We start from the raw sequence: 22923 nt of genomic DNA, 5'->3' as shown, positions 1-22923 counted from the left end.
AGCTCAGGGACGAATAATAATAATAATAATAATAATAATAATAATAATAATAATAATAATTATTATTATTATTAATACCCCGCCCTTCCCAGTTCCAAAACTGGGCTCAGGGCGGCTAACAACAAATTTAAAACACTTAATTGTAAAAGTAGCATAAAATACAGTATAAAAACATTAATAATAATAAAATTCAAAATTCAGAAATCAATTTAGGGGAAATAAGTATTAGATAATCCCCAGGGCAAAAACAAAGTAGTGTACAAAAACAAAGTAGTGACTTTAAAAAACAGTAACCCAGAACAGACACACTTTTTGGTCAATATCTAGTGAAACCTTATAAGTAGCAGAGAAAACCTGTTATTTGGGTGACTTGGAATACTATCACTCATTGTGGCCAGGTGCTTGTAGTTGTTGCCAGCTACTCTGTCTGAGGATTATAGATCCCTAAATTGACTAAAGGCAAAATCAGGTCCCAGAAAGGATGAAAAAAAATGTGTGAAATTAACAACCTCTACTGCAGCTTCTCAGGAAACATAATTTTCTGGAAAGGACAGTGTTGACAATCAACAACATGGAAGACATAAGCACTTGGGTGGATATAGTGGACAACAAATTTAGAAGGTGGGAGCCAGTGTGGTGCAGTGGTTAAGAGCAGTAGATTCGTAATCTGTGGAATCGGGTTCACATCTCCGCTCCTCCACATGCAGCTGCTGGGTGACCTTGGGCTAGTCACACTTCTTTGAAGTCTCTCAGCCCTGCTTACCTCACAGAGTGTTTGTTGTCGGGGAGGAAGGGAAAGGAGAACGTTAGCCGCTTTGAGACTCCTTCGGGTAGTGATAAAGCGGGATATCAAATCCAAACTCTTCTTCTTCTTTTAAGGTTTGGTGTAAACCTGTCCTAAAGAAGCTGGTTGCAGCCTGCTTGCTACCTGTGGCATGCCAGGCACTTGACAACTCCTCCATTTGCAATCTTAGGCAGACAGCAAAAACAGGAGGCTTATTGAGTGGCTGGTAGGCTGCATTTGGCTGGTGGGGTTTACATATTTTAGGCCTGGTATAAACACAAATGGAATATGTGGAGGGAGGTCTTTACCTGATTCTCATGACATTTAGATCCAGAAGCTAAGACCATCTACTAATCTTCTCCACTTAAGCCAGCTGCTAAAAGTAAGCAGATATCGAGTCACTAGATCTTGGAGGCTTGATTTTAAGCTGGTACATTCTGGTGCCCCTAAGGTTTGGGGGGCCCTGGGCAAGAAAGTCATTTGGGGCCCCTTAAAGGAATGAAAGCAAGTCAGGCATAAAATTTCACTTGATTCTTTACATGAAACTGCAATGGAAATACAATTGTATCGTAATACATTCATTTGCTGGGTCTAGTAGCTGTTAGAATTTAATTAAAGCTAGGGTGTTAAAACTAGATGCCAGACATGTATGAAGTTGTGTACGAGATACTTCTAATTCCCCTAGAATTAGCAAGTGTCCAAAGCTAATTAAGCCAGGCTATTCTCCTGTGTTGAGGTGGTAGCATGGTGGATGAGCCATTAATACGACAAAGGATCAAAAGGTGCTTGGTGTGAGATGGCAAATGAGTGGGACCTTTCCCCCAACAGATAAAGCCACAACTTGGAGTGGCAGTGTTGGGAGTTATGTGTCCAGGAGAAGTGAAGTAGCAGGCAGGGCATGATGTCTGATGTCTGTTTGGATCCAAGGCTGCACCTATGGGAGAAGCAAGACCCTCTTGGAGTGTTAATGCTGTGAACCCCTCCATCGTAGGCTCAGTTTGTATATATGTATAAATATACTATATATCATAAAGCCACCACAGTCTCTTATGTGCCGCATTCCCAAAATGAAACATGGACCCTGGACAAAACACCTGGAACCCCTGGAATTTTGCACAGCTCAGAGATTGGGGTGGTGTGCAACACTGGTGTCAGAACTCGGATTCGTGTTTTCTGGAAGAGGGTCCTTGAGTGAGGTATGCCTGAATCAAAATGGAGGGAGACTGTGTGCAAGAATACATTATCTAACACTACATTGTAAATACACAGATACAAGTCATAAACAAAAAGAAACAAATTGTTATGTCGAGGAAACCCTAAAAATCTAAAAAAAATATAAAAGCTTATTATATAATATCTTGGTAGGAGGAACATATGGTAGTCAGATCACTGATAAATAATGGTATAATGATTGATCACTTAAAAGTAAATTCTCTAGTACCCTGTTTAATGAAATGAACTGTTTTGAGCCTCCTTGGAAGCAAAGTCCTCAATCAATCCACTGCAATTGCAGCCTCTCCCAAGTTTATGTTCAACTGAAATCCTGCTGAGAATGACTGACCATAAAGGAGGCAAGCAGGATTTTGTACAAGACTTGGGGGCTCCCTAAAGTGTGGGGTGCTGGGCAGTTGCCAAACACCCCACCAATCCTCCACTGTTGGTTCCATCCATCTGCTGACATGTTGATCTACTATGGCTATCAGGAAAGCAGGCAAGTCCTTTTGGGTTTGCACCTTCGTTTCTTCTTCATGGTACTCAAGGCTGCTCTGGAAGCCTCTGTGAATATGTCGATGATGTTCTCATGGAAACGAGCTGAGCACTCAAGGTAGGCAACTGCATGGAGATTCCGGGCCAAAGACTCTCCCTATAAAGGTGTGTGTGAAGGGGGAAAGAGGAGAAGAAGAGAATGTCATTAATAATAATAATAATAATAATAATAATAATAATAATAATAATAATTTATATTTATACTCCAGCCACTCTGGGTGGCTCCCAACAGATGATGATGATGATGATGATGATGATGATGATTATTATTATTATTATTACGATAAAACATCAAACATTAAAAACTTCCTTAAATAGGGCTGCCTTCAGATGTCTTCTAAAAGTCAGATAGTTGCTTTTTTCCTTGACGTCTGATGGGAGAGCGTTCCACGGGGCAGGTGTCACTACCCAGAAGTGAAGGAACTGCCAGAAGGCTCTCAGAGCTGGACCTCAGTGTCTGGGCTGAACAATGCGGGTGGAGATGCTCCTTCAGGTATACTGGGCGGAGGCCATTTAGGGCTTTAAAGGTCAGCGCCAACACTTTGAACTGTACGTCATAGATCTTGTTAGGGAAAGGGAGGAGAGCGAAGACCCTACCAAAAGGAAAATAAGGGGTGGTCCATGACATTTTACTTCCTGAAACAGAAAATCCACACTGAATCCCAGAGTAAGAATTTTTCTGCCCTTTCGTGGCAAGACAAAAGCTGGTGCCTGGATTTGACCATCTCAGTGGTGGGGCTGCTCTTGCTCAATAAACTTCTATTAGGAAGAAATTCCTTTGCATTGCAAACAAACACATACTTTTCAGCTAATATTTGATTGCCACTCCCCATTACCAGCACCTGGCAAGGATGGGGCTCTGGCAAGAATGACCATATGGGCAGAAGTAAAAACAACAACATGTCTGCTGTGTCCCAGAGACCTGTCTGTGGGATTCATATTGTTTAGTGTGGAAGTCCATTGGTGCTGACTCTTGCCCGTGTGAGGCTGGTGCAGAGGAGCTATCTGCTGATTGTATTACCTTCTGATATGTGATGGGCTCCAGATGGTCCTGATGCAACCTCCTTAGCAGAACCTTGTCCTTTCTTAGGTCTGTCTTGCATCCAACAAGCAGGAGTGGAATCCCTCTGCAGAAATGGTTCACTTCAGGGTACCACTAAAAGGGGACACACACACACACACACAGAGAGAGAGAGAGAGAGAGAGAGAGAGAGAGAGAGAGAGAGAGAAAGTAACATGGTGGTGAGGGGCTGGATCCTGATATATAAATGAGCAGAGAAATTAATAGAGGTTTTTCTGAAGAACCACAACTTAAAATGTTTAGTTTGTTCACTATATTAATGAAAATGAATTGTTTCCTTAAATAAGGCACCCATATCTGCTAAATGATGCCTTTCCTATTTACTACTTCCCCTCTTTCAATGCTTCAGGAATGCTGTAGTGTGTGTGCATGCCAACTTGGCATACCAATTTGATTATACCACACACACACAGGAAATTTGTGTGCTTAATCGATGCTAGGGTACAACTGGACGCCATTTTGAATCAAGATGGTGGACTGGAGCTTTCAAGACGACACTGATTTTTTTGGTATCTTAAAATTCCTGAGCAATGTTGGGTGCAAATCTGCAGATTATATCTACATCTATCTATCATATCACATTATTCTTATATCACCTATTCCATAGACTCCAGAGGCAGCTGTTCTTACTGAGTTCATAGATAGTCTTGGCTTAGTTATTGCATGGCCTTTTTACCTTTGTGAGGATGTTGTTGAAGCTGGCAGGGCTGGTGACATCATAGCACATGATAACTGCATGAGCCCCATTATAGGAGAGGGGGCGGAGCCTGTCGTAATCGTCCTGCCCTAGGTGGAGTGGAGACAAAGTTGTACGCATTGCTTTCACCTCTATAGCGCAATATGCAAATGCTCCTTGCCAAGGACAAATGCTTTTAATAAATATCCCCCTTCCATGTTGCATTTCACTGTCCAAAATATTAACAACTATGTTGGTGTAATTTGGAAAAAAAATATGGGTGAAATCACACTAAATGCTTGGGCCGTGTTCTGAACTGCACATTCTCTGTGACTGGGTTCTGCTTAGAGAAGGAGCCAGGTGGTTAGAAACAGTCCAAGGATAAATGCCTAAAGCACAACTCACCCACCGTCCCTTTCTCTAAGGATTGTGTGAATGTGCAGTGGGGTGGTGTTGGTGGTATAAAGCCAAGACTGCTTTTGCTAGCAGTGTGAGGTGTTCACTGCTCAGTGCAAAGCATCAATGTTGTGAAACTGAAGGTTACATGCTATAGCATGGTGAGCTAGCATGGCAAAGTGCTAGTAGATCTCTCTGTCAATTTGTATCTTTGAAATGTTTATTTCTAAGACCAGAATAATTGTATTTTATAGTAGATTAGTTCATGATGTACCAGCATCAGTTAACGTAGCTAGCATGTTTATGCTTGTCTTGTGCCATGAGACAATAAACGTTTTATACAGTGGTACCTTGGGTTACATACGCTTCAGGTTACAGACTCCGCTAACCCAGAAATAGTGCTTCAGGTTAAGAACTTTGCTTCAGGATGAGAACAGAAATCGTTCTCTGGCGGCGCAGCGGCAGCAGGAGGCCCCATTAGTGAAAGTGGTGCTTCAGGTTAAGAACAGTTTCAGGTTAAGTACAGACCTCGAACTAATTAAGTACTTAACCCGAGGTACCACTGTACTTTGAACTGAACTGAGTGAGAAAGGAGTTGTCTTAACTGGGAACTCTGGACATGGTGATCTACTGGAAAATAGGAAGACTCTGCATGTTGTGCTGGAAGAATCTGCTGGAGCTACGCATACTCTGCCGATCACTAGTCAAAGTGTGGTGTTGTATCAACAACAGATGGTTGGACCCGAGTCTAACAGGTTATGGGCCAACTGGCTTCTACAAGTCCATCAGGCCAGACCTTTTTTAATAAGAGGATTTCAATTCAGCCTTTCTACTGCAAGATTGCATGGTTAGCACGGAGACAGGTTCCTACTGAAAATGAAATTTTAAATGGAATGTTTGAGCTATTAACATCTGATTAATTTATACTTAAGCAAGCCAAAAATGCCACCACTTGCATTTCCTTAGGGGAATATTGCTGCATTGCATTCTAACTTGTTAATCTTATCATCCTTATCACTTAAAAGATACCTTCATAATAAGAACATGTGCTTGAGGGCAGGGAGTGGAGTGAGGGAGGCTTTCCCTTTTGTCTTCCCTCAGAAACCTGTCTCAGATAATCCACTTAAGCACTATCAGGACCCTGCTTGGCAACTCTGGAAATTCAGAAATTTTAAAATACGACTTCCAACAGAACAGATTTCCAGTATTTCCAGGAAAGTTCTTTTTCTTTCCCTCATATTGGGGCTGTGTATGCACTATACTTTTAAAGCACAGCCGAAGCACATTATTTCTTTCAAAAAGTTTCAGCCGCTGTAGTTTACCCCTTACAGAACTACTGTACAATTTCCAGCAGCTCTAAACCAACTACAATACCTAGAATTCTTTGCGGGGGGGGGGGGATGTGCTTTCAATTAACAGGAGAGGTATTGTGTGTGCAAATTTGGTTGGGCTGCCACCTACTGGAAGGAAACATTTCCACACCCTTATAGCTTGGGGGGATTTAGTCACAAAACATGATCCAGTCATATATCGGCACATTCAGGTTGTGCAGTTACAGCTGATTGGGAGCTCTTGCTCAAGAAACCAACTTCCCCAAAAGATTGACATTTTTGCGAGAAGAAAAGTGATCGGAAAATGCACTGGAAAGTTGGGGGGTGACACCTGCTTTGGTGCAATGTCATTTAACCTCCCTACAAAGGAATCAGAACTGGTTGGCATCCATCTACCTCTGGAGACAATGGAGGGTTGAAGGCTCCTTAAATAGCCAAGGTCATCTAACCTCCCTGCAACAAATCAAGAAAATGCTCAGTAAGGTCTCCAGGAAGTTGTACCATGAAAATATGGACTTTTGGAGGTAAGTAAGTAAGTAAGTAAGTAAATAAATAAATAAGCCCTCCAAATATTAAGATATGTTTTATTTACATGTTTAAGTTCAACTTCTGTTCTGTTTTCTACTCTACATTAAAAGAGAATTTCTTTTGAAGAAATATTCCACATACTGTATTCTTTAACCAGAGTTTTCATCCTTATTTTCCCAATGCAGTTTCCACCTAAGTGAGTAATACTTACTACCTGTGTGACATTTTGGGGAAGGGGGCTCCACCCAAGCATTTTAACAATCTATTGATACTGCCTCTTTGAACAAAAATCTCTGTCAGGGAGGTTGTAGCATCTATAACACCTCACTCAAGTTTAATTTAGGTTTAGTTTGTTTGATGTATGTATCGCTTCACACAACCAAAAGGAGTCTCATCAGCAACACAGAAAATGTAGCGTATGATCATTTAAAAGAATGCAAATACACTGAAAGCGGGGATTTTCTGGCTGCTATGACTGGCGCTCCTATTAAAGCCCTGGCCGATCACTGGAACATCCAAATGGCTTGGGCTGTTGACACAAGTGCTTTACAGAGCTCGCTTGGCACCTTGGTATGCTCCTAAGTCGGGGTCAGGGCTTATGCCCTAAGCCCTGCCCACCCCCACCCCCCTGGCTAGCCCATGGTAAGAAATGTACTATTGCAAAAGGGAAAGCACATTTTGATATAATTGTACAGTGGTACCTCGGGTTAAGTACTTAATTCGTTCCGGAGGTCCGTACTTAACCTGAAACTGTTCTTAACCTGAAGCACCACTTTAGCTAATGGGGCCTGCTGCTGTCGCCGTGCCGCCGGAGCCCGATTTCTGTTCTCATCCTGAAGCAAAGTTCTTAACCTGAAGCACTATTTCTGGGTTAGTGGAGTCTGTAACCTGAAGCGTATGTTACCTGAGGTGTATGTAACCTGAGGTACCACTGTATAGTTGACATAGCAAAATCAATTGTCCTTATGAAAGTGCAACCCTACTTTCCAGCCGACAGATCTCAGTGGCCACAATGAATATGCAGAAATCTGTGTCACACCTAGCTTTCTTCTGGTTGATGATGCCTATATGACTTGACAGCACACCCATTCTCAGCATAATATGACCCGATAATATGTCACCTTCCAATGTGACTGTCCATAACCCTCCCCTTCAGCTACCCTGACGCACACACCTGCTGTATCCCAGAGACTGATATTCACTTGCTTGTCGTTGATGTGGAAGGGGGCTGAATATTTCTCAAATACTGTTGGGATGTAAACCTAGAAGAAGAGGAAGGTGAGAAAGATATGTTTTTGCCTTGTCTGTGAGAAAGGACCGTTTTGTATTCTATCTCCATTCCAACATTTTTTCTTCAAGATACTATCGTGCATCCCTTTCCTCAACATTTTGCTCAAATGAGCCTTCGTTCAATGTCAGGAGCAGATGGCCTGGTGGGGCACTGCTACTCACCTGACCTCTGGCCAGCCACATTGTTGCTGCTCACTGGGAGGTGCAGGAGTGAGGTTGGTGCAGTGCAAATGCGCTGGCAGGAGCATGAGATTGTCTCTGCTTCTGTGTTTGCACTACACTGGCCTCACTCCTCCCTTTCTACTTCCCAGTAAGCAGCATGAAAAGTCTGGTGGTCAGGTGAGCACAGCCATCCCACCCCACCATCTGCTACTGATCCATGTACTGTGTTTGCTGCCAGGTGGGCTTACCTTTTGAGAACACCAGAGGTGACTGCTGCATTAGGAAGAATGTGGCAGTGACCCATCACCCTCAGTCTGCTCTCAGTCAGTTCCCACCTGTTTCCCACCTGTGCTTACAAACAGCCATGGGGGGGGACCTGGTTATCAGGTTCCTCCTCCTTAGCCTCAGGGTTGCTCAGGTGCAACTCAGCAAAGAGGAGGATAGGTGCAGAACTAGAATCAGTTGGGTCTCCCTGTCCTTGATTCTGGCTCCTGCCTCCTGCTCAACCACCCCTAGTGGGCACCACTGGAGAATGCACACCAGACAAATTCTTCTTTTGTATAGCAACAGTATTGGCAACTAAATAAATGTTTTTTTTGTGTGAAAGGAGGTTCGGTGACACTGACCAGTAGTACTCTTAGTCACAGCTTGACTTTTCCCTACTGAACTTGTTCCAGTGAAGTCCCAAGGGTCCCATTACCCATGACTCCAAGGAGATGGTGAGAGAAGCCTGCTTACCTTGTTTTTGTTGGTAGAATTTACCATGTTAGGTCAGGGTTGGGGAAACTCAGGCCTGAGACCAAAGTTGACACACCCAGCCTCTCTGTCTGTCCCTTAGGACTCTTCCCAGGCCATAAATGTATAAAACTAATAAATTTAATTAATTAAACACACCCTTTCACCAGACCCTACCCTGTCACCAGTCCTACTTTCCTTGGGTAGTTTTGCCAGACTGGAATGTGTCCTTAAGCCCTGATGATGCCCTTTCCTTGCCTGGGTGGTTGACAGAGAGGGATGGGTGAGTGTAGCCTCCTGCACAAAGCTAGTATTTACATTAATTGCTCCACCCACAATTGCCTCTGGCCCTGCCCATTTCTGTCATGTGGTGTCATGGACTGGTTGGATGCAGAGGAGTGGTGGGAGGCTCCAGCTGGGGAACCCCCAAGGGAATTCCCAAAGGAAGAAGGATCAGAGCCAGGGAATTGGTGTTGGGATGATGATTAGTGGTCAGAGGGAGAAGAGGGAGCAGACTGGAAGGAGGAGGTGCCAGAAGTTGGAGTGGCAACAGGCTTTAGTGAGCAGGAAGAGGCTGTGGCAGAGACAGAAGCAGAGGCAGGAGAGGAGGGGGGGCAAGAGGCAGAGTGGAGGCAGGCTGCTGAAGAAGCCAGGGGGTCTCCCCCTCCTGTTGCGACAATCTCCCCTCCACCCCGGACTTCCAGAACCCACAGAGGCATGAAGAGGGTGGAACAATGAGAGACGAGACAAATGAGCTTCAGATAGCTTGGGAACGAACCTGGGGAGGAGGAGCCTTAAAGAGTGGTGTGAAGGCAGGAACCTTTAGTCCTCGCAACTGCCTCATTGGGGCAAGACCTACTGGAAAGGGTAGCTGTGCTCACTAGGGCTGAGCCATTTTTCTTTGATTAAAGGCTTCACTGACATCTTGTGAGTCATTGCTGACCTGACCCTGATACCCACTCTTACATGTGGCCCCTGGAAGGTTACCTAGAATGGTAAAGGGATGCGGGTGGTGCTGTAGCCTAAACCACTGAGCCTCTTGGGCTTGCAGTTCAAATCCCTGTGATGGGGTGAGCTCCGGTTGCTCTGTCCTGGCTCCTGCCAACCTAGCAGTTTGAAAGCACACCAGTGCAAGTAGATAAATAGGTACTACTATGGAGGGAAGGTAAATGGTGTTTCCATGTGCTCTGGTTTCTGTCCGTGTCCCGTTCCACCAGAAGAGGTTTAGTCATGCTGGCCACATGACCTGGAAAGCTGTCTGTGGACCAATGCCGGCTCCCTTGACCTGAAAGTGAGATGAGTGCCGCAACTCCATAGTCATCTTTGACTGGACTTAACCGTCCAGGGGTCCTTTACCTTACCTAGAATGGAATGTAACCCTTGAGTTGAAAAAGGTTTCCCCACCACCCCTATCTTAGAGGTTCCCAGAACGATAACCTCAGGGCAGTAAAAAGAGCAACAACCCAATCCCACTTTGAAAGTTGGACAGTTTTCCTTGGGCAGGATATAGTATGGCAAATAACAAGCATATTATTGGTGGTAACAATCCTGTGGATAGACAGGGCTTACCTTGGGGAAGTCTCCTTTTGCAAAGACCATGAGCAGCGATGTCTTTCCGCAGCCTCCATCTCCTACGACAACAACTTTGATCTCAGGGATTCCTGGAGTCTCCCGGTTGGCACCTAACTGGTCTGGAGTCTCTAAGCCTCTTTGCATCTCTACCAGCCCCCAGGGCCCTACAAAGGGATATCTTTTGCAACGATCCAAGGAAACGGCAGATGAGATAACTTCTTTTCTCCAACAAGTTGTATAACAGGGCTCTTCCACGCCGAGATCTGCAGCTTGACTCTTTTCTTTGCTGTAGATTTAAAAATCAAGGCTCACAGCACAAGGTCAGTGGGAGAGAGTGGCCAAGGGTGAATGTGGAACAGCAGGTGTGTCTGGAATGTGAAAGGATTGGCTGGCAGAGGGTGGAGATTGTAAACAGGGACACTTTCCCAGAAGCATCCACCCTCAGGGTGATGACGAATAGAATGGAAGATAGGGAAATTCACATATTGGCAAAGTGCTTTTCAAACAGTTCACCAAGCAAGGAAGATGGGGGCATCACCCATGTATCGATTAAACACTGTTAAATCCTGTTCATGCCCATATCTTGCATACATTCAGGACTACACATGTGCACAGGTGTAGCATACAATGGTATACTCAACAAAATCCACAGAGGAACAGAAGTGATATAGATAAAAGCATGCACTTTGTGCAGTTGTGTACCATCACATTTGATCCTTGTTCTGATGCCAGTGTAAAAATGCATACATACTCTGTTACGGACACACAAACACAGCGAACAGTACATGTGCAAATTTATATACAGACACATGTATACAGACACATGCACAGAGTTAATGGAATATTCAAACTTAAATCTTCACCAGCGCTTTGACGCCACATAAGTCTTTTTATCTGCTATAAATCTGAGGGAGCATCTGGTTGCTTTCTATTTCCCTAGGAGGGAACTTACTTTGGCAGGCTGGGCAGCAGTTAAATACACAGGCGAGACCTATGAAAGAGTCTACGGAAATGGTGGTGTGTCCATTTCCAAAGAGCTCATTCCTCTGTATGATGAAGACTGTGGCCAGAGAAGATTGGTTTATACCTGCTCAGTCCTTGCCTATTACTTTTAGTTGAATATGAATGAACTGCTTTGTTCAAATTAATGGGCCATTAACCATTCACCTCGAGTGCTCTTTGTTGATCTCAAGCAGTGTTCTCTTTCTCTCTAAGCACAGAGGCTCTGATCCTCCAACCTCTTACCTTGAAGAAATGGAATAAAATACTGCTCTGTTTAAAAGTCACAGCCAAAGGGTGATCACCAAGTCATATTCAGAGTAGACCCACTGAAATCAATGCACGTCAGTTCCTTGAGCCTGTTGATTTTAGTGGCGCTCTTCTGACTGGGAGTAGCACAGAATATCACCAGGGTTTCACAGTGAAGGAGGACTTCAAAAGAAAAGGCCATCAGTCAGATTGCACCCTACTTTCCGTCCATAAGAAGCTTTACAAAGGTAAAGCTTTGTAAATTGACACCTGTCTATGAACACAATTACTTAATTCACCAATGAAATAAGGGTTGCTGAATGTGGGCTTCTATAGCAGGGGTCAGCAAACTTACTGCGCCTCAGGCCGGTGTCTCCAGCGCTGATCATGCGGCGGGCTGGAGGGTGGGGGAGCACGTGCCCATACGTGTGCACACACGCTATTTCCGGTGCACTTCCGGGTTGGAGGTGCACCAGAAATAACGCTTGCACATGCACAAATAATGCTTGTGCATGCACACAAGCTATTTCGGGTGCTCCTCCGACCCGGAAGTGGGCAGCCATGCAGCGCAGTGCTGGTAATAGCAGGCGGCAGCAGCGGGCGGCGGGGGTCGCTGCGGGCCAGATAAACGAGTCCCTCGGGCCTTATCCGGCCCACGGACCTTAGTTTGGGGACCCCTGTTCCATAGCTTTATAGGTGCATGGAAATAGTTGTGTCTGGTGAAATTTTGCCTTTGCTGCAAATTCTTCAAATCATAGGTATTCTTTGAAGACTAGAACAACAAGAGATACATTTTTACTGACCCTTGAACACCAGCTTAAGTGCACAGAAATGCAGCTGAGGAAGCTCCCTCCATTCATATCCATGGCAGATATACCTTCACTTGCTATGTTGCTGTGTGTCAGACTGTTAAGTGTGCATGCAAGGGGGGGGGGGAGGAATTGCAAAATAGGCTCATGACCACAGCACATCCACTTGATATACATTTGAACCCCCTCCCCTTTGATTAGGTTCTCCACACCTTTTCCAGCATAGCCAATGGTCAGGGATGGATGGTCTGCCCAGAAACCATCTTTCTTATGCAGTTATGTACTCCCTGGAAGGACAGATTATTCAGAATCAAGAAGGGTTGAGATAGCAGGAGATCCTGCAGATGGAGCTTCTCTTGCCTTGATCCTCCACCAGTTTTTTTGTCCACCCTCCTCCCTTGCCTTAAGTGGGACAGAATAGGAATGCAGCTCGTAGGAGAGGAATATGATCGAGGGCAACAATGCTGAACCTGGACAATCTTGCAGCCTCTAGCCTTTGAAACAGCAACACAATATCTCTTGGTTGCAACTTGCCAAACATAAAATTGATTCATACCAACAGTTCCTTTATAGTCACCCAAAACAATCAGGACAACCAAAGTCCAAGGTAGAATGTGCAGTGACTCACACTAGCTCAGTGTAACTTATCTGATACCAAGACTATGAGTCCTGCCCACTCACCACATATTGAACGGCAAGACCAATATTTCCTCTCTACTCATCAGCTTCAGAATGGGGAGAATACTAAGCTGCTCTTCAGAGTGGCAAATGAAACCTTCAGTTGAATGGCTGTGCACTCTGGAGACATTGAGGCAACACAGTCCTAAAAAGTTTTACTCATAGATCCCAACCGAGATGAAGATCCTTAAGAGATTCTTTCTCTGGGATGTTGCTGCCATCATGTGGTCATAAAATTCCTTGTGCTTTTTGTTATCTTTTTTGTTATCTAAAGCCCATAATTTAAACCATCTGATGTTGAAAGGGCTAGTCATTTTTTGTTTCTGTATCTTTCAAATATTCATATTTTATATGTAATAAAATACTTAAAATTTAGCAAAATAATGTTACTACCCTCCCTCTCCCAATACTAATAATTCTTTTTAGGGACTGTGAACATAACAACTCAAATTTGTTTTGTATGTATGTTCAATTTTAATTCAGTTGTATTTTCTTTCTTTTTTCTTATATGTTATTGAAGTGTATGTGCTTTCTAAAATAAAATAAAATAAAATAATAAAATAAAATAAAATAGCCCTTAACAGCTTGGGACCAGTTTATTTCAGAGTGAGTTTCCTTCTTTTGGCTAATATGGACTTAAAGGGAGGTTTAGACCACATTCTAGTTCATTGGGTGGGGTTGATTTCATAGCTTATGTCATGCTCCCATTGTTCTTTGATTGCGTCATGGGAAGTTGTGGGATTTTGGAGCAGTATTTTGTATATTGTGGATACCATCCCTTTGCCGTGTTCCTCTGCTGTCAGGAGAAGTTTTTCGAAGGTGGTCAAGGGCCTAGTGGCTGCTGATTTTACTGCTGGATTGTTTAAGAAGGCGTGTAGTTGATGGTGTGTTAGCCAAGATATTTGGGTGTCTCTAATTTGTCTTGTTCCTGCCAACCTAGCAGTTCGAAAGCACATCAAAGTGCAAGTAGATAAATAGGTACTGCTCCAGCGGGAAGGTAAACGGTGTTTCCATGCGCTGCTCTGGTTAGCCAGAAGCGGCTTAGTCATGCTGGCCACATGACCCGGAAGCTGTCTGCGGACAAACGCCGGCTCCCTCGGCCTATAGAGCGAGATGAGCGCCGCAACCCCAGAGTCGGTCACGACTGGACTTAATGGTCAGGGGTCCCTTTACCTTTACCCTTTAATTTTTCTTGTATTTCTTGTGTTGGTGTGGGTTTGTTGTTTTTGTAGAAGTCTTTTAGACAGTAGTTTCCCGGTACCTTCCTACCTCTCTCTCTTGGTGTCAGCAGTGGCAGTGGCTGTGGCAGCGGTGGCAGTAAGCTGGTGCTTGGCTGTGTGGGGACGACTCCTTTTTGCTTTCTGTTTGGTTCCAGAGGCCTCGGAGCTCTGCTGGGCTGTCAGTGGGGTGCTCTCGGTCCCAGCACACTCAAGGCCACTGGGGGGGGGGGGCTAGGGGTTCCCCACAGCCTCCCTGGTTGTTGCGTTGGGCACCCCTGGTTCCCCCCCAATTGCGGTGGTAGCAGTGTTGGCAGTGTGGGGACCAGCCAGCCAATGCTGTTGGTGCAGGTCATTCTCAGGAGCTCTGTGCAGCCGTGGCGTTGGCCATCTTGCCTCGCCGGAAGTCCCCATTGTCTCTTTCTTCAGGTTGCGTTTTCTACAGATCTGTTACATCAAGTAAGCCACTTTGAAGAGTTCTGCTCATAAAAGTTGTCCATACATATTTTTAGATAAACAAAATAAAGGCTCTGCAGCAACAACTACGATCACATTTAAAGCGCTTCAACTGCTGTACCTGACGAACACAGATTTCCCCCGGAAACTGTATAAAACAGAGCCACATGATGGCAGCAAAGGCTTGAGCATGACTGATTTCACCAGCGCTCTAGGTATACTATGGGGTATCATAGTCCCTTTTCCTCTGTAGGGAGCTTTCCAGATGTTGCTTTCAAATACCCAGCTGGCAGTCATCAGTTGTAGGGGATCCAGACATCTCTCCTGAAGGCAACACTACTGCTGCAGAGGTATCCCATTTTCTCAGCAGCGAAATTGCAATATTTTCAGGACTATGAGCACTCTGCCATTATTATTTATTATTTACTGAATTTATATACCACCCTATACCCGGAGGTCTCAGGGTGGTTCACAGAATAAAATCAAAATATAAAACCACAAAATACATAATTAAAATAGAAACAACAATACACACCCCAAACCACATTTTAAAAGGGCATAGGATCCTCACAACATTTAAAGTAAGACAAGTAACAAACCTGGACAGGAGCCACTCGTTGGAAAGACCATGATCTCTGAAATGTTCGCAGCAATATTTATTGGCAACCAAATTGGTCAGGTGCCTTTCTGATACAAAGACAAAAATAGCTTTGAAATAAGAGTGGGAAGGGAAATGCCATAATCCCATGCCCTTGCACAAGAAAAGCTGAACACTGTTACCTGCAGAAACTATGCAAATTAAAATACTTAAAAATACTCCAGGAAGTAATAATGAAGGTATTCCAGGAAGTAGTTTATTGGCAGACAGATACATAGATGGACAGATAGAGAATCTCTGCAGTGACCTCGGTGGCTTTTGGTCCCATTTATTACCAAATGCTTCTGGACAATCTATGTGGGCAAGAGTGGCAGGCAGTGAAATTTTTCATAGGGGAACAGTTAGGGCCAGAGGCGTCAGCTTGCGATGGCTGTTGGGAAGGAGGCCAACATCATGTGCATGATCATTCATTGTGCCTCCCTCCCGAAGCCAGGCACAAGCTTCCAGGGCTCTGACAGGATGCTGTAGCCCTTCTGCCTCCTTCCCAAAGCCAGACTTGTAGGTGCCTCCTCACACTGCCCCACAGGGGCCTGGGAAGCACCAGAGGCACCATTTGCCAGAGGAGCTTGTAGCCAGGACTGCTGCAACAGACAGCTGTGCAAGCCTTTGGGAGGCAGAGATGCAAGGAGGGAAGGAAAGAGGGACAGAGGCCAGTGTTGCCCGCGGCACGCCAGACCATTGTTCAAGGCACCCCACTGATTTAGGGGATTAGTCTAGTCCTCCTAGTCCACTGGCCGCACTCCACTGGTGGGCAGGTTTTCACTGGTCCTACTCCTATTTTACAGAGCTGTCTTACGAGATTTCTCCTTTCTTTCTGTCAGAGTGTTCCAACTTGTAACCTCCCTTTCTTGCTTGACGTGAAACTGCTTGGAGAGGGAATGCGGGGGTTGGTGTGTGGTGTTGTTTTTATTCTGACAACACCCAGTTCCAATTTTCATTTTCTTCATAAGTAACCCCAGGTGAATCAACAAGCCCACACCTCCCCTGTTTCTTTCCAGACACAGATTGTTCAAACGGTCTTAGTCCCGAAACCAGGCAGGAAATCTGTTTGGAATAGGTCCAGAAAGCCTAATTCAGAAATGTCTAGAAGTAATCAGTCACTACTCACTGTTAAGTTATGGGTTAATCTGTCAATCTTTGTTTCTCTCAATTTCTCATTTTTCCTATTCAGTTTTCCACATTCTGACATCAGTTTGCAATTTTTTTTAAATTCTCATGAATATTCATTTGCATTTTAGTGCAAACTACCGGTAAATATACACATTTGCATGGGGGTTGGGATCCCACTGCAGATATATAATGGCAGAGGCACAAGAAACTAATGCTGGTTAAAATCATTCTGATCTGCACTGACGGATGAAGGCAGGGCAGGGGGAGCGGTCCACCCAAGCTGCCATCCCGGGGGGGATGACATCGCAGCCGCCCCCCCGCCCCTGCCCCCCGGACGCTCGGTGCTTGACGTGCACCCCCGGGATGCTTGGCGCTTGCCACGCATGCCCCGGCACTGCTGATCTGCTCTTTATTTAACAACATTTATATACTGTTTGAATGTAACAAAACGTATAAGCAGTTTGCATGAAATATCAAAATTACAAATAAAACAATTAAAAAGCAGTAACTAACAAAGGCTGCCATCCTGTACTCACTTACATGTAAATAACCCGCATTAGACTCAATGTGTCTTAATTCTGAATAGACAGGTATAGACTCACATTGTAACTACCGGTAACTCTTATTTTAAGAGCCAAATTACACAGTGCAATCAGTACACTTTTAATAAGGTGTGTGTAACTGGCCACTTCCAGCAACAATGTGGCTCAAAACTAGAATGTCTCCAGATCAGGGCCCCATGTTGGTCTCATGCTGAACCCCCTAATCGCTCCCCAAAGAGACATTTACTGTGAGAAGCATTTTCAGGGGCAAATAGTAGGAACTTAGGCAAGGATTTTCAGTAGGAAACTGGTCCAGCTCCCTTAGATCAGGAGTGCATTCTGAGTGGGAGTTCTGCAGATCCCTTTCCTCTCAAAATACAAGTGTCTGGTTTAAAGTTTGCTAGAAGTGCTTTACTGGGACGCGGGTGGCGCTGTGGGTAAAAGCCTCAGCGCCTAGGGCTTGCCGATCGAAAGGTTGGCGGTTCGAATCCCCGTGGCGGGGTGCGCTCCCGTTGCTCGGTCCCAGCGCCTGCCAACCTAGCAGTTCGAAAGCACCCCCGGGTGCAAGTAGATAAATAGGGACCGCTTACTAGCGGGAAGGTAAACGGCGTTTCTGTGTGCGGCTCTGGCTCGCCAGAGCAGCGATGTCACGCTGGCCACGTGACCCGGAAGTGTCTCCGGACAGCGCTGGCCCCCGGCCTCTTGAGTGAGATGGGCGCACAACCCTAGAGTCTGTCAAGACTGGCCTGTACGGGCAGGGGTACCTTTACCTTTACCTTTAGAAGTGCTTTGGCCCGAAGTACTTTTGCCCAAAGTGCTTCACTCTTCCATGCCAGGTGAATCAACAGCACTTTGCCAGTTGACCTGCAAAAGGCGGGCGCCGCCAAGGAACAGAAAGTCATAAAGGTGAGCACTATCCAATAATTTAAAAGATGGGAGGAGAACATAGAGATATTGGAATGGAAATCTCATTTCAATTTTTCCAGGTGAATGAAGTTGCTTCTTGAGAAAATGACTAGTGTGAGAGTACCCAGAGTCTCCAGATGACATATCAAGGTATAACGTCAAGCCTTGCTCAAGAGGGACTTGTTGAATTGCCATGCCCATCATAGAAAGCATTTGAAAAGTGGATGCCTTTAAGAGTCAGAGCAACAATCCGTGCCGCCTTAATTAAAGAAAATCTTTCTCCAGCACATTCTGCTGGAGGAGGTTATAGCAACTACAATAAATAGATCTGCTCTCAGCCAGCTAGAGGATCTAAAAAACGTTTTTTGCTGCCATATTGAGGAAAAACAGAAGAGAGGAACAGGGCTTTTTTTCAGCCAGAACTCTTCAGAATTTAGTTCTGGCACCACTCAGATGGGCACCATTGGCATTATATGAGAACGGGGGAGACATTCATGGTGAGTTTCAGCACCTCTTTTTCTAGAAAAAAAGCATTGGTTAAACGACATGCTTTCTGAGAGCCAGTGTGGTGTAGTGCTTAAGAGCAGTGGACTCGTAATCTAGTGAACCGAGTTGGCGTCCCTGCTCCTCCACATGCAGCTGCTGGGTGACCTTAGGCTAGTCACACTTCTTTGAAGTCTCTCAGCCCCACTTACCTCACAGAGTGTTTGTTGTGGGGGAGGAAGGGAAAGGAGGTTGTTAGCCGCTTTGAGACTCCTTAGGGTAGTGATAAAGCGGGATATCAAATCCAAACTCTTCTTCTAAAAAAAAAGAAAAGAAAAAAAGGTAAGTGTGGATAAGCCCACCATGTGCTAATGCTTTGTTTTTAAGGCTCGTGCAGTGCTTGTTGCAATGAATTTGCCACCAAAAAACCCAGAGTTTGCATGGATCTATATTCTATGGGTTGATTCTGTTGGGCTTTTGAGTGACAGGAGAGTATCATTCTGAGATGTGAGAAGTAATTTTGTTCTGGTTGAAGTATTGCTGTGAACCAAGGTGTTTTATTTTTTTAAAAAAGCTTGCTTGTATATTTTATTAAGTTATGCATCTAATATTGTATATGGCACTGTGACCTGCTTGGCAACCTTTGGGTAAAAGACGGGTTATAAATACCACAAAGCTGTCAATGCATAAATCGCCAATGGGAGTGCAGCCTGAGTTACTTACTGATGCGCTTCCGTCTTCTCTGTGCTTGCAGGTGAAAAGGGGCAGGAGGGAAGAAGAAGAAGAAGAAGAAGAAGAAGAAGAAGAAGAAGAAGAAGAAGAAGAAGAAGAAGAAGAAGACGACACCTGCCAGCCCCAGCAAAGCCTTTGTGATGGCTAACACAACACAGGCACATTTGCTTATTCATAGCATTCAGACACAAACCTGTGATGTTGGATACGAATGCTCTGTGCACTATTTAACAGATGACACCATCTATTGCTTCAGTCTGTTCATGTGCGTCTTTGGCCTGCTGCGGAATGGATTGTCCTTTGGTTTCTCCGACTAGACATCAGGAAGAATCCACTCTTCGTTTACACCCTCAGCTTAGCAGCGGCTGATCTTTTCTTTCTCTTTTTGCGCCTGTTTATCACATCTTTCTTTTTTGCGCAGTATTTTGCCACCCACATCCTTCAGTGGTGTGAGCTGATGACCATATTGAGCAAGATGGAAGTGTCCTCATTCAGCAGCAGTATGTATTTCCTCACTGCTATCAGTGTTGAGCGGTGTCTCTGTGTGCTGTGCCCATTCTGGTACCACTCCTTCCGCCCTGCATGGTTGTCTAGTGCAGTGGCGGCCGTGCTGTGGTCTGCTGACATCCTGCTGTTTGGGCTGGACATTTGTTCTTTAAGTCACAAAACAGTATGTGACAAAATGCAACAAAAGATCTCTCTCGTCAACCTCGCCTTCTTCACCCCTATCATGATTCTGTCTAGCCTGACCCTGTTCATAAAGGTTAGGTTTTGTTTTCTGCAGCGTCCGACAGGACACCTCTGTAAAACTATCTTGCTCACAGTTCTTGTGTTTGTTGCTTTCAGTGTTCCCCTCAATGTGCACCACATAGCCCCTTATGATGAACTCCCTAGTGTTTTTTACATGCTTGCCTGTATCAATAGCAGCATCAACCCTGCCATTTATTTCCTGGTAGGTTTCTGTAGAAAGAGATGGTTCAGGGAGCCTCTCCAGTTCATCATTCAGAGGTCCCTAAGAGAGGAGAACGAGGCTGAGGAGGAAAGGAATGTCTGCTGCAGTTCTGATAGAGACATAGCAAACAGCCAAGTCGAAACCCCTAAGGCTAGTGTAGCCAGTGTGAAGCCCGTGGGCATAACTGGGCCAGTGATGACCTCCCCAGGTGCTTGTGAAATCTCTGTGCTCTCCTCACAGCTTTAAAAAGTATATACAGTGGTACCTCGGGTTACAGATGCTTCAGATTACAGACATTTCAGGTTACAGACTCCACTAACTCAGAAATAGTACCTCGGGTTAAGAACTTTACCTCAGGATGAGAACAGAAATCACGCAGCGGCGCAGCGGCAATGGGAGGCCCCATTAGCAAAAGTGATACCTCAGGTTAAGAATGGACCTCCAGAACGAATTAAGTACATAACCAGAGGTATCACTGTTGAGACATGGAAGGAAATGAGAAAGGCGTCACTCTTCACCCTTCCTCTCTCAACTCTGAACTTCATTCAGCCTGGACACTGAGCCCCAGCTTCGAGAGCCTTCTGGCAATTCCCTCACTGTGAGAAGTGAGGTTACAGGGAACCAGGCAGAGGGCCTTCTTGGTAGTGGTGTCTGCCCTGTGGAACGTCCTCCCATCAGATGTCAAGGAAATAAACAACAATTTGACTTTTAGAAGACATCTGAAGGCAGCCCTGTTTAGGGAAGTTTTTAATGTTGAATGTTTCATTGTGCTTTTAATATTCTGTTGGGAGCCACCCAGAGTGGCTGGGGAAACCCAGACAGTAATAATAATAATAATAATAATAATAATAATAATAATAATAATAATAATAATAATTCTAGGCTGAGACTGAGACCATAGCTGCCACTCCTAGCCTTAAAAAGTACATTGAGGTACAGAACACCATCCATCTCTGATTGTTGAGGGTGACAGGTGATGTGGCAAGTTCTCACACGTCACACAAGCTGTTTCAGAATCAATCAGAGAAATGGTAGAAGCCAAGGGGAATTGATTCTCCTCACCTCAAGATAAAAAATAACTCACTACTGGTCAGGGGAATTGGGACAAACTAGAAGAGGGATCCCATGAGTTCCTGAAACCAATCCTAGCATGAGAAGGAAACAGTCCCCTGGTGGCACATGACAAACCTTGCAGTTCTTCTTCCAAAATGACTGCACTCAAACATGGTTCTTGGGTAACATCTGCACAAAAAAGGCTGCTCAGTGAAGAGGGTCTTGCCTTCCACCCCTCCCAAGGAACCACTAGAGGTAGTGGGACAAGCAGCAGGGCACCAGTTGCTTTCTTGTGCCATCAAAAGTGATGAAAAGCATCCTTCCTATTCTTCTTGCCAACTTAATGGACACCACCAGAGACTTTTCCATAGCCAGCAGAAGAGGATCAAAGAGGCAGGCATGGATGGCAGCAGGAGAATGTGAGGGAGAGAATGAGTTTTGCAGTGATAGCATTTTAAGCCTCATTCCTGGTGCAATCTGTGTTTGGGCCAACCTTCCTGGCAGTGCGCAACCCAGAGAGTAGTGGGGGAACTATAGCTGCGTCTCCCCTTTGGAGTGAGATCTTGTGGGATTGGATTCTCCCGTGAGATCTTGCAAGAAGAGGCCTTTAAAAGGCCCACTTGTGAGAGTACAGGGCCATTTTGCCCTATGATCTCATAAGGGGCCTGAGGAAGGATTGGCCAAGGAATGCGTTAAACTGGGTTACAGCCTCTGCCTGACTGGAATCTCTCTCTCCAGTGAGACCCTGGTAGCTTGGTGAAATATACTCGGAGTCGAGAGTGGATTTCATGCTCTTTATTCAGCTCATAGTGGTGAGGAGGAATGGAAGTTCCCCCACAATATCTGCTTTATATACATTATTTACACAATGGGCTGCACATCCAGAAATACCATAACCAGACACTGGAGAGACCTGTCAGGAGTAAGCATGGACCAATGGTACCAAATAGTATGGGAAACAGCCCTACTAGAAAAATTAACTAATAAATTGAAACTGACACGGGGACAAACAGAAGAAGACACCTTCACCCCGGTATGGCTCCCCTTTATCACACACACAGTCCAACAGGACAATGACAATAATCCACCAACAGCATACAAATCAATATGGCTAACCTGATCCAAAGCACCCACCCACCTCACCCACACACAAAAACAAAGATCACCACAGCCAATCACAAGCAAACAATCACACCCTAGGCCAACCCCAGCCTCTCTCACCACCAAAGGAACACAAGTGAACAACACAAACAACGCTGACACCAAACTCTACACACACTAAACATAATAGAAACACCGCCACCCGACCCCACCCCCATCCATCTTCCCTCTCTCCACCCCCCTTTTCTTCTCTCTTTCTTTTTTCTTCTCCCCCTAATGCCTCAACAAATGAAATGGATTTGTAAAAATGTTACATGAAAAAAAAAAAGATACGAGGCACTACACTTCTGTAAAACAAGAAAATCCTTAATAAAATATTATTAAAACAAAAACAAAAATAATGGGCTGCACATGATTGGCTAATTCCGGGATTCTCCTGTAGGCCAATCAGGTTGTGGATTCACTTCCACCTGGAGCTGGATTGGGTGGCTCCTGCGGACCAATCATACTGCTGTATTGTTCTAGGACCAATCAGACTGCTGCATTCTGAATCCTTTTGTTCTAGGACCAGTCAGAATGCTGCATTTTGGATCCTATTGTTCTAGGACCAATCAGACGGCTGCATTTTGGATCCTATTCAACTCAGTACATAACAC

At 44.9% G+C, this 22923-nt stretch overlaps 1 protein-coding gene and 1 pseudogene across 1 annotated transcript; one reads left to right on the top strand and one right to left on the bottom strand.

Moving 5' to 3' along the window:
* Positions 1-2214: 2214 nt before the first annotated feature.
* Positions 2215-10680, bottom strand: RHOD (ras homolog family member D). The gene is made up of 5 exons (XM_028739403.2): positions 10320-10680; positions 7738-7825; positions 4309-4418; positions 3573-3707; positions 2215-2648 (listed from the first exon to the last, which is right to left on the bottom strand). Exons 1-5 carry the CDS (start codon positions 10464-10466, stop codon positions 2484-2486), a joined length of 645 nt encoding a protein of 214 aa, XP_028595236.2. The 5' UTR covers positions 10467-10680; the 3' UTR covers positions 2215-2483.
* Positions 10681-19247: 8567 nt separating this feature from the next.
* LOC114584432 (proto-oncogene Mas-like) lies at positions 19248-20359 on the top strand (annotated as a pseudogene).
* The last annotated feature ends 2564 nt before the right edge of the window (positions 20360-22923 follow it).

This window comes from Podarcis muralis, chromosome 1 (genome assembly GCF_964188315.1).
Source record: "Podarcis muralis chromosome 1, rPodMur119.hap1.1, whole genome shotgun sequence".
Lineage (NCBI taxonomy): Eukaryota > Metazoa > Chordata > Lepidosauria > Squamata > Lacertidae > Podarcis > Podarcis muralis.
This window is presented reverse-complemented; position numbering and strand designations above follow the sequence as displayed.

What these genes read in the sequence shown, in the direction of transcription:
- RHOD (XM_028739403.2), bottom strand. Translation starts at nt 10,466, where the DNA reads ATGCAAAGAGGCTTAGAGACTCCAGACCAGTTAGGTGCCAACCGGGAG. An exon ending in TCAACAACATCCTCACAAAG is followed by an intron (nt 3,708 to 4,308) that starts GTAAAAAGGCCA and finishes GTCCCCTTTTAG; the next exon opens with TGGTACCCTGAAGTGAACCA. An exon ending in AGCCCATCACATATCAGAAG is followed by an intron (nt 2,649 to 3,572) that starts GTAATACAATCA and finishes ACACCTTTATAG; the next exon opens with GGAGAGTCTTTGGCCCGGAA.